The 17,512-nt window shown below is 46.1% G+C and overlaps 1 protein-coding gene across 1 annotated transcript; it reads left to right on the forward strand.

The window, feature by feature from the left end:
* The first annotated feature begins 50 nt into the window (after nt 1–50).
* On the forward strand, nt 51–16,542 carry LOC307082033 (long-chain-fatty-acid--CoA ligase 1-like). The gene is made up of 20 exons (XM_079745443.1): nt 51–83; nt 4,499–4,973; nt 6,201–6,315; nt 6,944–7,110; nt 7,265–7,364; nt 7,734–7,909; nt 8,218–8,250; nt 8,374–8,425; nt 8,608–8,681; nt 10,142–10,219; nt 10,731–10,865; nt 11,320–11,454; nt 12,764–12,859; nt 13,025–13,097; nt 13,209–13,297; nt 13,534–13,650; nt 14,001–14,144; nt 14,250–14,354; nt 14,869–14,940; nt 15,318–16,542. The coding sequence occupies exons 2-20, from the start codon at nt 4,779–4,781 to the stop codon at nt 15,456–15,458; spliced, it is 2,097 nt and encodes a 698-aa protein (XP_079601569.1). The 5' UTR covers nt 51–83; nt 4,499–4,778; the 3' UTR covers nt 15,459–16,542.
* The last annotated feature ends 970 nt before the right edge of the window (nt 16,543–17,512 follow it).

Here is a 17,512-nt window from a genome sequence, read left to right on the forward strand (position 1 = left end):
TCTAGGTTTCCCTTGGTTTCCGCCTCCTCTCCAGTGTACTACAGGCGCGTGCTCAAGACGTTAGGAGCTCGAGAAACGAACAGGTGGGAAACCGTTAGAAAATATTTTTCTATTCTACTTCAAATATAACTGCTCCGTTATGTCGCTGGTGACTTGTGTTATGATGTGTTCTGACTCTTAAAACTCAATGCGCTGTTCTGATTTGATTTGACCCTGAGAGACGTCCCTGCTTTTGTGTTCTGTTGTTACTAATATATTACCACGAACTTTCGTTAAACGTTAACACGGGCCCGCGCTTTATAACGAGTCGTTACTGAGAGGGACGGTATGAAGCCTCGTACGTCGTGTACCGTATTGGGACCAGCCCGCTGTCTCACCGCCATATACGGACCGGTCTCAACGCTGTTTCCTGCAGAGTTGAACAGTTTCAACCCCGCAGTCTCTGCCTATGTTAATACGCTGAGCCAGATATCGTCTGGCTCATGGGCTGCGGCAGAAGTGTCCCCCACAGGGCATACAGAGCGCCTATACGTTGTTGTCCATTGTGTGGAGAAGAAATCATTCATAACTGTTGTTAGCTGGAAACATGTCAGAAGAAGCATAGACTAAAATAATTTACATCACGCCCGGACCATTCTGCAGCACACAGCTCAATGGGACTGGAACCGGCAATGATGTTTTTTTTTCCCAGCCCGAAGTCGAACCAATGTCAGTATGTCAACGAGCGGCTTGTAGTGGGGTAGGGCATTAGTGTCGTAAGATAAGATGGTTGTTGGTTCAACACATGCATGGCTTCACAGTGCATATGTGGTGGAGGAGGTTTGGAGGTGAAAGGTCAACTGTCTTATTGGCGGACGGGAACCCACCAGCTAAGCCATGGGTTCCTTCACTTCACAGTGATCTTTAATCCGTGACAGGTTCTCTCTCTCTCACACACACACACACACGCAACTCTTCATTGACCATGTTATCATGCACAGAAGTAATAATGCTATGTGCACTCACACACTCTACGCCATGTCCATAAACCATAAAGATCAAGGGACTTAACTTTTTGTGGTCAAACTTTCACTCCAAATGATGAGGTGGAGATGCAGGGATGAAATAGATTCAGATATGTTCTAGATGCATACAAAAGTTCACATTTATAGGCCTTCGTAACTGCGCAGAGCACACATTACTCCATATCACTCGGCCTGTCACCTCATCCTTCGATCTCCTTATCTTCGTCTTCCCCTAACCGATGATGTGAAGGCCTCTCAGATGACAGGTGCCCGGGTCGCTGGTCACTGGGGTAAAGGTGAGCTGTGTACTGTGGGAGTTCTCTTGGCCTGAGGGGGCGCTGTTTCCTCCAACCCAGTCAGTGAATGAGGGGTCGCATTGACAAGGTTGTTGGGACGAATGCAGTGTAGGTTGCACTGCATAGGATCGTTTACAATGAAACAGGAACCCGTCTGAATATTTTTTAAGCTTATTAAGTCCTTTGTTATTTCGAGAATTGGCGAAGCAGGATCTTGAAAATGGCCTAGCTACATTGCGTTTGCATAAATAACAAATCAGAATTGTACTATTTTTGATAAGCTATATGGTTAGACAAGAGGTTTGAATATTCCTGTCTGTATACCAGGGAGCTCTTCACTCTCTGCAATGACATTCGATCTTGCAGGTTTGATTTGCATTTCTGTTGTGCATTCGGGTGGATAATCTTCCTGGCTTCATGTTAAATATTTGCCTGTGCAAACAATTTGGACATTTTTCCGTTTTTTCTAGAGGAAACTCCACCTCCTCACAACGTTTGTGGATTAATTGTTATATTATATAATTTATATTTGAAGTTATACTGATCATTTTTACGATACTTTTCCTTTTTCTTTACCCATTAGAATCAGGTTTTTCTTGCCTTCTATTAACATGCCGTGTACTGTCATCTTCTTTGCCATTCCTTGCTTGTCACCACAAAGTCCCCAAAGTGGAATTATCACAAGCAGATATTGTTTGTGGATCCAACCATCGTCCTCCTCACTCGCTCCCTGCCTCCCTCAGTTGTCTCATCCGTTAACCAATCAGTGACCATCTTTCTATGTAGTCAAGACACAAGCGCACAATCATCCTCTTTGACATCACCAGTGTGTCCCAGCCCGAGAGACCAATCAGGGAAACTCTTAGAGGACACCTATCTTTTGGGACTGTGCGGATAACATGTTAGTTGACAGTGTGCTCTCGAAGCCTGCTCCTGAGTGGTCTGGAGCCTGCCGTTGTCATTGGCTACAAGGTTGTGGCGGTGAATCTAGCGTCCTCCTGTGTGGTCTATTCGAAGGTGTGCTGTGGATGAGAGATGATACGATTTCTGACAGTTGTTTCAAGCTGTTCAATTTTATGGCAGGCTGTTAAACAGGCTATACACAATTCTGTGGCATAATTGCAATGGTTCCAAAGGCTCCTTCACAAATAATGCACTATTTTGATCCTGAATGGCTATAAATTGAAGTACAGCTGTTTATCATTTTTTTAGTTCAACTACTAGTAGTTAACTATTAAAATGGTCAGTTCCAATCCTGACCATTTGTTGTCAGGATTGGATGAGCTTGTGTGTCCTTTGGGTTATGATGTGTGTGTCGTGATTGGCCTACATGCAGCAATGCATGTGTGTAGAAGCATGAGAAACAGCAGCTGGGACAGGATATTCTGCTGGTGAGGGTATTTGGTTCAGAGTCAACATGGATCTGGGTTTGCCTTGCTGTCTGGGTTTACCTGTAGATACATGTTCATCAATGGTATGTAGCTTTACATCTGCTGTAAGTTGCTTTGGATGAATCGGCTTCCTGGTAAATCTAGTACCAATGGTGGCAGCTCATAGATCGGCAGAACAAATTTGGTTGAATGAAAACTGTGGAAAAACAATATTGTGACCATCTGGCTGAATGAATAGAATATTAATGCTGTTGCAAAAGGATATGCGTAATCTATAAATACCCTGAAATTAAAAGGAAAAAAAAATAAAGAAGTATGTAAATCTTTGTTATAATAGTAATTCCTAAATGGTTTAGAAAGTATTGATATCCTTTAATCAGTGTGAAAAAATAAAATAAAAAGACAACCTTCCATCCTGCACCCTGTTTTCAAACATTCTGGGTTCAAGGGATTAACGCAGAAAACAATGTTTATAAGGGTAGTATGGAGCAAGAAAACTGCAGCTGTGATTGATGAAACAGGCTGCAATTTATTGCTTTTGGACAATATTGTTAAGATGAGTGGTAATGTAAGTATCTGGCATACTATGGAACGGATCTCAACAGAGAACTGCAACTTTTTCTTTACATTTTCCTTGAGCTGACAGGTTTGTCATTGTGCCTGACAAAGTCTTGCGGGACATGGACGCATCAATGAACCATCAAATGGGATTTCATTTTTGAAATCCAAAGCCAATCAATTACATTTTTGCTGGTTAGGATATCCTTGGCTTTTTATTATGTATTTTGCTAAACAAATGTGTGTATATATATATAAAGGTTATTAAGGATAGAACGTTTACGAGTTTTGGGCATACACTAGTTTGAGCTAGGACCTATGAACGTAGACCGCATTGACTTCCTCAACCTGTTGCTGCACTATGTCATCAAAACCGCCATGTTTGATAGAGGAAGAATGACCTGTAAACAAATAAGGCCTTACATAGGCCTATAAACAAACAAAACCTCTAGCTGCCCCGTTTACTTATAGACCAGTCTTTGCCCCTCTCTGTTCAATTCCTGCCCTCAATGTTGACCACTGCTCAACATTACCTGTTTCTGATGCTGGCTGCTCAAACATGACCACCCTCCCTAAACGAGTTACAAGACTTTCACACGACCTTCTCCTGTCAACCAATGAGTGACCACACAAAACTTATCTCCAGAGTGCAATGTCTTGGCCACATTCCCTTATCTAGGAACAGGACTATTAATGGGACCACACTTTCATAACCAGGAGCCCAGGGGAGGAGCCCTGTCTCTCTGGGTGGGTCCCCATACATAATGGGGACTCAACATTTGACACCTGCTATGGAAAGCTGTCGAACCGAGGCCAGCGGTAACACAATAAAGCGATAGAACGAGAGTCTGTTGAGGTGCAGCAGAACAATGCAGCCTGGTATTATTGAATCCCCACCACACCACAGGCTCTCAAACTGAAACCCAGCTACTCGCATGAATGGACATATCTTGTTGGGAAACCCGAACGACAAGAAAGTGTGCCTCTTCGCCTTGGGCATAGACTGTATTTAGTCTAGTTCAGTTCAGTTTGAGGAACATCAATTACCAAAAAGGGAACCTACTTATCCTGAATGCTTTTTCCACACAGTGCTATCCTTTAGTCTGATGCCAGAATATAAATGTCACCATACAACCAGCTTCCAAAAGCCAGGAATTAGAGCAGGTTGGAGAGTTAACAGCATAAATCAATATCAACATTATTCATTCCAGTTAATTAATGACTTGTGTCCACCAATTTTCCTTCCCAGATTCTCCCCTGGACCGGTCCTCCACTCGGCCAATTTCCCCACCACACTCCTGTCAAAAACACATGCACGCACACACGCACACACACACAGACACACACACACACATACACACAAAATGCAACCTAAACAGCTTCACACTCCTAGTTAGGTTCATCCGGCCCCACCAATTCCCCCGTCTCCCCTCCCTTCATACACACACATACACACTCATACACAAACATACACACAGGCATACGCACAGGCTCTCCTTGTAGTAGGGGCCGTCCCGATCATTCCCGCCATGCTGAGCCAGGGGATGGTGACCAGGCTGCGCTTGCCCGACATGGACGACATGGGCAAGTTCCTCCAGAGCCTCTCCGTCCCCACGCTGGTCAGCATGGGGGCGGTGGCCGCCATGACAACCTACTACCTGGCCACACGGCCCAAGGCCCTCCCGTCGCCCTGCGACCTCCGCACGCAGTCCCGGGAGATCCAGGTGAGGGGGGGTGTCGGGGAGCAACCTCCTTCAGGTCATTCACAACCACGCCGCGTGAATGAACCAGGCCTGTGTTCTCCGCTCGCTTCCTATAGGACTTGGGAACCGACCTGCCATCTGGGTTCTATCATACAGCTGCCTCTGTCCCAAACGATTCTATTAATAAGTCACTCGTTGTGTGACTTCCTCTTTGCATGCTTCCTACTTTTAGTCTACTAGCCATTCAGGAGCTAACGTCCCTACTGTATCATGGGTTTATTATTAGATTGCAGATGACCGTTATGCTCTCTTGCTGATTCTTGTCATATTTATACAGCGACAATAACGGCAATGTAACAATGGAGGGGTTGCAGTATGGGGTGGGTATGATTTGAATGCTTCTAAATAAAAGGCATTGCATTTAGTGAATTCCTGGATGCATAGAGGGGAATCTATCTCTTTCTCTCTCTCTGTCTGTTGCTCTCTCTCTTTCTCTCGCTCTCTCTCTTTCTCTCTCTCTCTCAATTCAAACTAAATATACAGTACTTGATTACATTGCCAAGCAGTTTAAAAAGTAATCAAAGATAGTAACAACTCTCTTTCCATCCGTCTGTCTGTCTGTCAATATCTGACCCCCCCCATGCCCTGGCACCATTCAGTTAGAGCGGCACCATGCAGACAGAATGGCACCGTTCATTTAGAGAGCTGTTAACTTTAGGGCCCAGCACGACTCGGAGCAGAGCACCAGGCGCAGCGCTGCCCAGCGTCTCATGCAAGTAGTTGGGTTGAGCTTCACGTTCAAACTAGACTACTACGTTGGTTGCAGTGCGGCCGCGGAGCGTGGTGCTCTGTACAGAGCTGCGGCACGCTCCACGCTCGGGCCGCAGTGATCTGACGTGATGCCCTGAGACACCATTCGGTTCAGCGCTTACATGTGTTTTGATTTGGACCGTGATACTCTGATAGGATCTGTTCATCCGAGGTACGCTTGTGAAAGCACCGCAGGTCTTCTCTGAGCTGTAGGATTTATAGGTTGACACAGGCAGGGTTGGTTGGGAGCAACAGGCCCCTCCAGGTTCAAGGGAGGGTAAACCTTCACTTATCCTTGTTATTTATTTATGGGAATGAGCTGCGTGTGTTTGTGTGTTTCTTTGTGTGTGTGTGTGTGTGTGTGTTTGTGTGTGTGCATGTATCTCTATTCTACTGTCTAAACCCTTTCTTTATCTCCCCCTTTCCTTCCCCAATCAGGGAGGAGGCTTTGCGAGGGACTCGGTTCTTCTGAACGGAGAAGGTCACATGACCCACTTCTACGACGACGCCAGGACCATGTACGAGTTCCTCCTCCGAGGGGTCCGAGTCTCCAGTAAGTCCTTCAAAGGGGTTTATCAACGGCGTTGAGAGAAGCTGGTCAGGGCTCACGCTCTCCTGGACAGTTAATAACATCCTCCCACAGCTGGATGAATAACACAACAAGGGCTGGGGACAACAATGACTGAAGAGAGTAGAGTTCCAATAGTTTAAAGGGGCAGTGTGGGATTTAGGGGCATCTAGTGGTGAGGTTGCAGATTGCAACCAACTGAATGCCTCCTCGCCTCCTCACCTCCCCTCACCCCTCCCTTACTCTTTTGGGAGATACGGTGGCCTTTGAGGGGCCATGACGTAATTTCAAAATGTCAGAGTCTACAACTGTCCAGCAGCCAAGTAGGTTCCTTGGTAGATTTATAAATTGTACTAGGTTATCTAGTCTGCAAAACCATAGGTAATAGATTACAAGTAAGATAGTGATTATGGCTAACGAAAGACACGATCGGTAAGGAAACTTAACAATTCTTATCAAAATCGTATTAAACGCAAATTTAAACATATGAGCATGATATTCTAGTCCAGCACTACATTGTTGTATTGTGTTCCAGCAGAGGTCCTATTTGCCACTGGAGCAGGTGCATTATTAGTCTTTATTTAATATCTGTTTCTATTAATTCATTCCTCAGACAACGGCCCATGCCTTGGCTCCAGGAAGGCCAAGCAGCCCTACGAGTGGCTGAGCTACAGACAGGTGTTGGAGAAGGCAGAGCACCTGGGCTCTGCCTTCCTCCACAGAGGCCACTCCCAGAAGGGAGACCCCCACGTCGGCATCTTCTCTCAGAACAGACCAGAGGTGAGGCCAGCGACAAAGCCCCCGCTGATCAGCTGTGAAGTCCAGAGTCCTGATCTGTGGGCTAGCCACCGCCCTGCTGTCAAACCAAAACACTCTGATCATATGTTTATATGTTATACTCCATATAACAGTGTGTGTGTGTGTGTCCCTTCAGTGGACCATCACCGAGCTGGCCTGCTATACGTACTCTCTGGTGTCTGTCCCGCTGTATGACACTCTGGGGTTGGAGGCAATCAGCTACATCCTCGACAAAGGTAATCCAACAACCTTCTCTCCAATCAGGTGGTCTGTACCTTAACCTTTTTGATATAGATAGGGGCGGCAGTAGCTCAGGAGGTAGAGCGGGTTGACTGGTAACCCAAGGTTGCTAGTTCAATCCTCGGCTCCTCCTACCTGAGTCGAGGTGCGTCTGAGCAAGGCACCTCACCCAGACTTGCTCCTGACGAGCTGGCTGTCACCTTGCGTGGTTGACTCCGCCGTCGGTGTGTGAATGTGTGAATGAATGGTTGTCAGCCGCTTTGGATACCAGCGTCAGCCAGATCACGCGAATGTAAATGTAGATGCATTTAGCTGTATGGCGGGAGAAAGCATTGGCTGACGCGGGTTGCTGTGTGTGTGTGCAGCCGTCCTCTCGACCGTGGTGTGCGACGTGGTGGCCAAGGTGGAGCTGGTGCTGGAGTGTGTGAGGGACAAGGAGCACCCGGTGAAGACCATCGTGCTGATGGAGCCCCCCAGCAGCGAGCTGGTCAGCAGGGGGCAGCAGGCCGGGATCCAGATACTCAGCCTGCAGGCCATGGAGGTAGCCCAGTGATCTTGCCTGTCAGCCACCGTTTTGTGGGACGCATCACTTGGCGGAGTAACGAACGGAGAGAGGGAGCAGAGAGGGAAGGGGGCGTTTGAGGATTAGTTTCATGGTCCTCCGCTCTTCGGCCCTTTTCCACTCGCTCTCTCTTTACAACTCTCACAATGTACCTGCAGCGCCTTTGAATTGCTTGCTGAATGATGGCTCTGTTTGGCTTGTACTGAAGCTGAAATATTGATGGGGTTCGTCACTCCCGTATTGAAATGAGCCGGAGCATCACAGAGTTCACTGTTTTTGTCCCTCAGGCGATCGGTGCTGCCAATCATCGCCAGCCCATTGTGAGTTACCCCGTCCACCTATTGAATAACCACAGCAACCGCCGGTGAATACATTATGGCGCTGTCTTTCTGACGCGTCAGCTTTTGACCCTCCCCCCTCTCACCTTCTTTCACTCCCACCAGCCCCCACGACCTGAGGACATGGCTATCATCTGCTTCACCAGTGGAACCACGGGTAACACACACACACACACACACACACACACACATCCTCACACTACTCCATAACAACACAGGTTCCAATGTTCCATGGGCTTTGTTCTCATGACGTGGGTATGGGTATGGATTGTGTGTGTGTGTGTGTGTGTGTGTGTGTGTGTGTGTGTGTGTGTGTGTGTGTGTGTGCGTGTGCATCAGGGAACCCTAAGGGAGCCATGCTGACCCATGGGAACCTGGTTTCCAACTGCTCAGCCTTCATCGGCATCACCAACGTAAGGGCTGTTCCCCGCTCCTCCAGACTGACTCTGTAGAGAACACGGCTCCTAACCACACTTTGTCTCTTCTACCTTGCCCTGGTCCCTCCGTCTCTCTCCCGGATCAATCAGTTTGTTCCCCCTCCATAGTGAAGGATGGCTCCATCTTCACTCATGTATCTGGTAACCCCTTGTGCCATGGCTTTAAGAAGAAGCACATCTTTTCTTCTGTGGGCCTCTTGTTATACTCTAGATAAGATAGATAAACACAACAACCCGAGCGCCAAATAAGTTGGCACACAATTCTGTACATAGAAATAAATCATTTAGTGTTTAATTTATGTTTGCGTTTGCAGAATGCAAGACCAAAGTTTGAAGGTTTGAAATGTAAGAGTGGACATGGCCGTACCATCTGTAAAAATGTTTTACATTTATACTTAATAGTAAAGAAAAGTTAAACATAATATTGCTAGATAGCATCTACCCACAATTTCCACAATGGACCAGCTGAATGCCTTATCTTATCATCAACAACTGAGCTTCCCTATTGACATATTCAAGGGGGAAATGCTACCATGGAGAATCAATTGTAACCATGGTAACCACTCCACCCCCAATCCCCACAGAGTGAGAATAGCAGGCGACTTTCCCTGATGAGCTATTGTGAGCCTGAACAGTGCTCACCCCTGGCCTGCTCTGCTCTACTGGGCTAGATGATACTGCTATGATATGCTACCATGATACAGATGCTTTCTGTCTTCTGTCGATCGCTCTACTGTGCTCCATTATTTTCTACTGGACTGGGATTGCTCTACTGTGCTCTGTTCTTTTCTACTGTCCTGTACTAATTCTACTCACCTCTATTATTTTTTACTGTCCTGTGATAACTCTACTGGGCTCTAGTGTTTTCTACTGTCCTGTGCTAACTCTACTCAACTCTATTCTTTTATACTGTCCTGCTCTAACTCTACTCAACTATATTCTATTTTACTGTCCTGTGCTCACTCTACTCAGCTCTAGTGCTTTCTACTGTACTGTAATGACTACTCAGCTCTAGTGTTTTCTAATGTACTGTGCTAACTACTGGGCTCTAGTGTTTTCTACTGTACTGTAATGACTCTACTGAGCTCTAGTGTTTTCTACTGTACTGTGGTGACTCTACTGTGCTCTAGTGTTTTCTACTGTACTGTAATGACTCTACTGTGCTCTAGTGTTTTCTAATGTCGGTGATAACTGTAATGCTGTGCCCTGCTCTACAGTCGTATTCCACGACCTCGTCCGGAGACGTGATGATGTCTTATCTGCCTCTGGCCCACATGTTTGAGAGGATGGTGGAGGTACACATGAGCATTGACACTCACCTCCCAGGCCACCGTTCTCACCTGTTTGTGTGTGTGTGTGTGTGTGTGTGTGTGTGTGTGTGTGTGTGTGTGTGTGTGTGTGTGTGTGTGTGTGTGTGTGTGTGTACCACCCTGTAGGCTATCACTCCATGTACTTCCAGTGATGTCCACATGTCTTACCTGCCCCTGGCTCATATGTTTGAAAGAGTAGTAGAGGTATGTTTTTAGCGTGTCGCTGTTCGTCCTCTCCTCCTTCCTGTTTTTCCGTCGTCTCCACGACTCTGCTTCTCCAGTCCCTGACTGGCCTGGCTGGTTGGTTCCCAGCCGCCGGTTAATTATATCTTAGCCCGAGCCCCTCCCTTCTCTGTGTCTGCCACAAACCGAGGTGTTTGTGAGTCGTTGCCCTGGAATTGGCTGCGGAAAATGGTACATTCCTTACTCTTCCAGGCCGCGAAGAGTGCATGACCATATGACCCGTTATATAATATAAAGTCATCCTCAATCACATTTGACCTACAGCCCTAAATTCACCAGGAAAAATACAATAAATAATGCAATGGACCCCCAAAAAAAAACCCCTGAATGAATGTTCAATCTTGTGCTGCTTGTCGTGTCACTTTTAACCCATCTTCTATCTGACCTAACTCTGCCCCCTCTGCCGCCCCCCCCCGGCCTCGGTGGCCCTGCGTCCGCCTCCCCGCCCCTGAACCGTGCGTCCTGTCCTTAGGGCCTGCTCCTGGTGCACGGCGGCCGCATCGGATACTTCCAGGGGGACATCCGGCTGCTGATGGACGACCTGGTGACCCTGAAGCCCACCGTCTTCCCTGTGGTGCCCAGACTCCTCAACCGGATGTTTGACAAGGTCAGCCTTCAGGCTGAACCCCCCGCCTCTCCTTCCAGCTGGCCGTTGGGGAGGGAGACATCCTCGTGTCTAGGACTAGTAGAGAGCAGAGCCCGTTGACACGGCGGCTGGGGACAATTTGCTAGTTCAATAACACAACTACAGTGTTAAATATCCCCAAGTCACAGTGACTTAGCCCTGTCTGACTGTGTCTTTACTGCCACCTTTAGGATTAAAAGTTAATAGTCTCTGGAAACAAACATTGTGCATTTTTATTGCCCCCGTTGGTGTGCTTGTGTGCGCTTTGCGTGTGTGTGTGCGCCTGTGTGTGTGTGCTTGTGCGTGTATGTGCGTGTGTGTTTGTGTGTCCGTGTGTGCGTGTGTCTGGGCTTCAGAAACAGTGGTCTGTGTGCTGATACACCGTTTGCCGGCTGTGGGATCCCTCTGAAGTGTGTGTGCCCCGGTGTGTGTGCAGATCTACGGACAGGCCAACAGTTCGCTGAAACGATGGGTCCTGGGCTTTGCCTACCGGAGGAAGGAGGCGGAGCTTAAGAGAGGCATCATCCGGAGGGACAGCATCTGGGACAAGCTGATCTTCAGGAAGGTCCAGGTGGGTGGCGGCTCCCCGGACTGTCCAGCAGCCCGGGGACGCTCAGCTTGGTCTTCAGCAATGTTGCCCAATCTGGCAACACTAGCTGCAGCGTGCCAGTGAAGACACTGGTCTTCACGGAAGGCCAGCTTAAAACTTAACACGTGCTGGCCCTCTAGTTTGATGGTGCCCAAGCTGCAACAACCACCGACTATCAGTAGACATCAGTGTGACATCTGGCTGTTGTTTGTCAGGTTACCATAAGAGAGTTCAACTTTGAATTCTGACATTGTATGATGTCCAAGTATGATGATGATTCCGTGCCTCCCAACAGTTGTAAGTTCCTCTTCACTAGGAATATCGATAAAGACTAACTCTGTGGTAAATTGTCAGAAGTAAATGATTACAAGTCATAACTAGACATATTGCTGCATGTGCATTTTCTAAAGAATATGCGTGTGGTTGCGCCAACTCGTCGTGTGCGCGGATTTCCAAGGCTAATGAGCGACCACGCCAAGTATCAAGGCCCTGGGCCGCTTTGAAGAGGACTTGTGATTGGTTGATAATGGGGCTGATCGTTTTTGATTGGTTGAGTTATGGCGCCCCTTGAAATGGGAAACTGTTATATAGCCAACCAGCTTCATAGACACAAAAAGAAGAAGAAGATGGATGCCCCCGTCACCAAAGCAGTACTTTATTTTTTGGAGATCTGCTTAAGCGCAGTTTCTTTGTGTGTACTCACTTTGACTACCCTGAGAAGTTTGCACTGAGAAAACGTTCCATATTACCTAAGGGGGAGGTCCGTTATTGGCACACCAAAGTTGTTCTCTGGGGTTCTCTGAGTTGGACTTGCCATTGATTTGACATACACATTTTTCAGAATTGTTTTGCAATTGGCAAAATTACAAAAAATCTGGCAGAAGAATTATAATAAACAGGACACATAATTACAATAGTGTGGCTTGTTTTGCCCTCACACTATTAACTTTCTATCAGTTTCTCTTTTTGATGTAAATGTAGTCCAACATGCTATGATGTGCTAGCAAGATTTAAAGACAATGAAATAATAGTTCTTGATATTGGGTTTTTGTGCGTGAATATTCTCTGAAATCAAAGACTGGCAGTGTTTTCAGTGCTCAGCATGTGTAATATTTTCTCAGGAATGTTTGATTTGAAGATCACCTCGTAAACTGAATTTGCCTAATATATCCTATGTTTGCTCACAAAACAAGCTCCTGAAAAGGCAATTCTGATAATGGACAATAGTGGATTGTATTGTTCGAAATTGTCATCTCCTAATAATAATGATATGTAACCCTGCCACCTACAGGACAGTCTTGGCGGTCGCGTGCGGCTCATGATAACTGGAGCCGCTCCAGTCTCCCCGACTGTGCTCACGTTCCTGAGAGCAGCGTTGGGCTGTCAGGTAACACCCACACACACTCAAACACACACACACACACACACACACACAAAGGGTGTCACATTATGATTACAGACAATCATAATGTTGTTTTTGATAATTTAACGATGATGCTCTGGCTCCTGTTATTAGAGAAGTATTGCATGATGTGGTCTCTTGTTTTCTCAGTTCTATGAAGGCTATGGGCAAACAGAATGCACCGCTGGATGCACTTTATCAATGCCCGGTGACTTTAGCGCAGGTAGGATGAAATCACACACACATGCATGCACACACACACACACACACACACACACACACACACAGGCACACACAGGCTACAGTGTTTTTCTTATTGTCTACCCCCACCAAGGCCACGTCGGTGCTCCCCTGCCCTGCAACGCCATCAAACTCGTGGACGTGGCGGACATGAACTACCTGGCCTCCAACGGGGAGGGAGAGGTAACACACACACACACGCAGACACACACACAGACACACACACAAAAACACATGCTCACACACACACACACAAAAACACACACGCAGACACACACAAAAACACACACGCAGACACACACACGCAGACACACACACAAAAACACATGCTCACACACACAGACACACACACACAAGCACATGCATGAACACAAAGACTCTTTAGTTCCGATGCCAACAGGGAGGGTGTGTGTGTGCAGGTGTGTGTGAAGGGCCCCAACGTGTTCATAGGTTATCTGAAGGACCCAGAGAAGACGGAGGAGGCCCTGGACGCAGACGGCTGGCTGCACACTGGAGACATCGGGAAGTGGCTGCCGGTGAGTCGTGATCTCAAATCAGCACGGCGCGCTGATTCAGTCCATGATCTGAAGTGTTTAGAAATGAGGATCGTGCCGCCAGAACCAACCAACAGTTCTAGAAAACAACTGTTCGATGCAATGTTCGACCTCACAACTAGGTGTCCCCTCAATGTTAAAAACCTGGACCTTGATAAATCGTCCTAGTAAAATATTGTTACTATGGACAGCTATATCAAAACTTAATGTTAAACACTTTACATGAAGCTAAACACCTAGATCAGTACTTATACAATAGGTATACTCTACGTCCCAAAGCGCTCCCCTTGTTAACCTGACTGTGTCCCTGCTGGGAACGGTGGACTGTGCAGAACGGAACGCTGAAGATCGTGGACAGGAAGAAGAACATCTTCAAGCTGGCACAGGGCGAGTACATCGCGCCAGAGAAGATCGAGAACGTCTACATCCGCAGCGACGCCCTGGCCCAAGTCTTTGTGCACGGGGACAGCCTGCAGGTAGCGGCACTGTGTGTGTGTGTGTGTGTGTGTGTGTGTGTGTGTGTGTGTGTGTGTGTGTATTGAAGGTGTAACCATGCCTGCTCTTCATGCCTGCTCCTCCAGGCCTGTCTGGTAGCGGTGGTGGTCCCTGACCCAGACTTCCTTTGTGGCTGGGTGAAGAAGAGCCTGGGGCTGGAGGGAAGCTACCTGGAGCTGAGTGGTAAACAGGTCAGGACCACAGACCACACACACACACACTCACATAGACATACACACACACGCACACACTCATGCAGACACACACGAACACTCACACAGACAGTCACACGCACCCAGGGACACAGACAGACACGCACACACTGACACACACACACACAGTCACACACGCACACACAAATGCACGCACGGACACACTCACCCACACAGACACACACACACGCACAATCACACAGAGACACACACACAAACGTTTTTTTCTAAGTTTCGGCTGGCTTTTTTACCACAATTTTATTGTCATCATGTGTTTTCGATACATTAAATTGGAAGCTAAAGTTTATCAGATGTACGGATGATTTCTTTGAATTCAATCATTCAAAAGGAAATTTTGGGGACATTAAAGTAATTGTACTCAACCAATATATGGGTAATAGACGAGTAAACATCTGCGACAACATCAATTATCTGAATGACCATGTGACATCATTTTTCAGCCTCTTCTTAATTCCCGTTGCTGTGTTCCCAGGAGGTGAAGGCAGCCATCCTGGATGACCTGCTGACCATTGGCAAGCAAGCAGGCCTCAAGTCCTTTGAGCAGGTAGTCATCAGTAATGTAGACGTCGTCAGCAGTCAAATTAACCTACCAATGCAAACATTCTGTCAATTAAGTCATTCATTTATTTTATTTAGAAGTTTATTGAGCAGGGACAAATACATTGTACATTGTTTCATATCAATTCTAAAATAGATGCCTTGCATAGTTAGTCGAGACTAACTTGCAACCCTGACCCTGGTGAGGCCTTCACTAAAAGTTCCACTAAACGTTAGTCTGACGTGTGTGTCAGTGAAGGGGTGATGTGTTAATAACACGGTTGACATCACGTTCCCTTCGAGAACACACCAACGAGCTGCAGGTTCGGTCCTGCAGGGGTCCCTGTGGGTGCCCTTGTTGATCCCTGCCTCCCCGTTCTCCAGGTGAAGGCCATCCATGTCCACGACCAGATGTTCTCCGTCCAGAACGGCCTGCTCACCCCCACGCTGAAGGCCAAGAGGACCGAGCTGCAGGCGCGCTTCAGGGCCCAGATCGATGAGCTGTACGCCGGGGTCAGGATGTAGGAGGCGGGCGTGTTGGGGGACCCCTAGCTACACCGGGGTCCAGATGTAGGAGGAGGGCGTGTTGGGGGACCCCTAGCAGAAGGATGCTAAGAGCACAAGGAACCGGCAATTCATTGTAAAGATGAAAATGCACACACACACATACATACACACACAAACACACACACACCTGGTCCTGGATTGTTTCAAGTTACAGCGTGTGAGTGTCTGTGTGATGCTATCTGATTTAATAGTGATTTCATAGAGCATTATGATGGGGTTTATTCAGTGAAGGAGACAGGGGTCCATGTGGGGTCATGTTAGACATACGGCACAGAAGACGAGCGGCCCTGTGATGTGAATGAGCAGATGAGGCTCTCCGGTGTGGCCTACACACACCATTATGCGTTGATTAGGAATCAGGTGTGTCGGTGGGTCTCATAGGAACTGTGAGGGCTTTCTAAAGGGAAAACAGTGCGGGTAATCGCCAGTCTTGCCAGATTGGGCCAGATTTCCTGCCCAATCTGGCAACACCGGGAACTGCTCTGTTGGATCAGGGACCGGCGTCATGCTGCTAAACCACACTGTGGATCTCGTTGGCACAAACTTTTCAAAAGTGATTCTCTCAAACAGGGATTAAATATATTTACCAGCCATATTGAATACTTTCTTCTCTTACACCTAAGATGAATTCTCAAGTGTCATGTAAACCATGTTTTTTTGTTTGGAAAGGTGGTTTAAAGTAGTGTTTGAGTTTTGTTGAGGTGGAGAACCACAACAGAGACATTGAAGCATGTGTTTCTGCACGGTGCTTAATAGTTTTGTTGTGGTGCTCAGGTCCATATCAGGGATGTGACAGATGAGAGATTAAAATGTATACTCACTCCTTCACTGGAGCTCATTGTGTTCATTTATTTATCATAGAGGTGAAGACAGCTTTTTATTGTATGAAATGTTCCTAGGAACTATAGCTAATTATTGTAATTCGGAAAGTATTTTTTGTTTAAAGAAATTGCTTGTGGAATGTCTTGTCGACCAAGATCACATTTAAATGTTGTTGTTTTTTTACAAATCCAAAAATATTATCATTTTATTTTATTGTGCTCTCGGGGATTTGGCAGTTTTTATAAATATTAAAAACTGTATCCATGTGTGTTGTGTGGTATGTTGTGTGATCTTCTCCATGCTCATACCCTTTCGAATTCAAAAGCAAACCAGCGTTACCCCGTATTAGGGTCTAACACTATTCATTCACAGACAAGGTGCATTTATCTACAGCGTGGCTTTAATGCCTGTATTATAATTATATATAATTAGGCTTTATTATATTATAATATTTATAGCACATTATCCTTTATACATTAAATACTATAATAATGCTTTATTGATTCAGTTTCTTTCATAGTGGATTTACACTCAAATCGTTTTTGTCTTCGTCTTTATATTATAATGTGTTGTACACAACATTTTAGAAATAAATAAAAAATAAAAAACGGAGAAGCTGACCATTGGTTAGGTAGAATTTTTCACCAAATTACTGCAGTGCCAGAGAGGAACGGAGAGCCAAGACAAAATACAAGTTTGTTTATTAAGCAGACAAAAAACGTCTATGGAAAGAATTACAATGTAAAACATGATGGAATGCACAAAGCAACACTATTTTTGAAACTATTCCAAAACGTTATACTATATTTACCTTCGAATATTTATGATATATTTATTTTCCAATAATCTATGTCAACAATTCCCCTGTTGATATCTGAAATGTTATTTTTGAATAGGACTATTGAATCACAGATATCTGCAATAGATCTCCAGTCTAGCTTTACGTGTCATCTTGGACATGTCTTCCACCCACTCCATGGTGTGTGCCCGGTCTACATTCAGTTAAAGTGTAATACTGTATTATGTATTATTGCACAATAGTTGTGCAATAATTCAATAATTCAACTCTGCAATAATGTGTGCTATGATTCAACTCTGTGATACGCTATTCCTGCATTTTAAAACAGTCTAAACCCATTTCTCAACATCAATATTTCTTTGTTGTAGGATTGTTATATTGTTGTTGTTTT

Source organism: Pollachius pollachius, assembly GCF_949987615.1.
Source record: "Pollachius pollachius genome assembly, chromosome: 10".
Taxonomy (NCBI): Eukaryota; Metazoa; Chordata; class Actinopteri; order Gadiformes; family Gadidae; genus Pollachius; species Pollachius pollachius.

Coding starts and splice junctions, on each gene's coding strand:
- LOC307082033 (XM_079745443.1), top strand. CDS start 4,779: ATGCTGAGCCAGGGGATGGTGACCAGGCTGCGCTTGCCCGACATGGAC. Junction 8,426..8,607: donor CTTCACCAGTGGAACCACGG/GTAACACACACA, acceptor CGTGTGCATCAG/GGAACCCTAAGGGAGCCATG. Junction 13,098..13,208: donor GCCCGGTGACTTTAGCGCAG/GTAGGATGAAAT, acceptor ACCCCCACCAAG/GCCACGTCGGTGCTCCCCTG.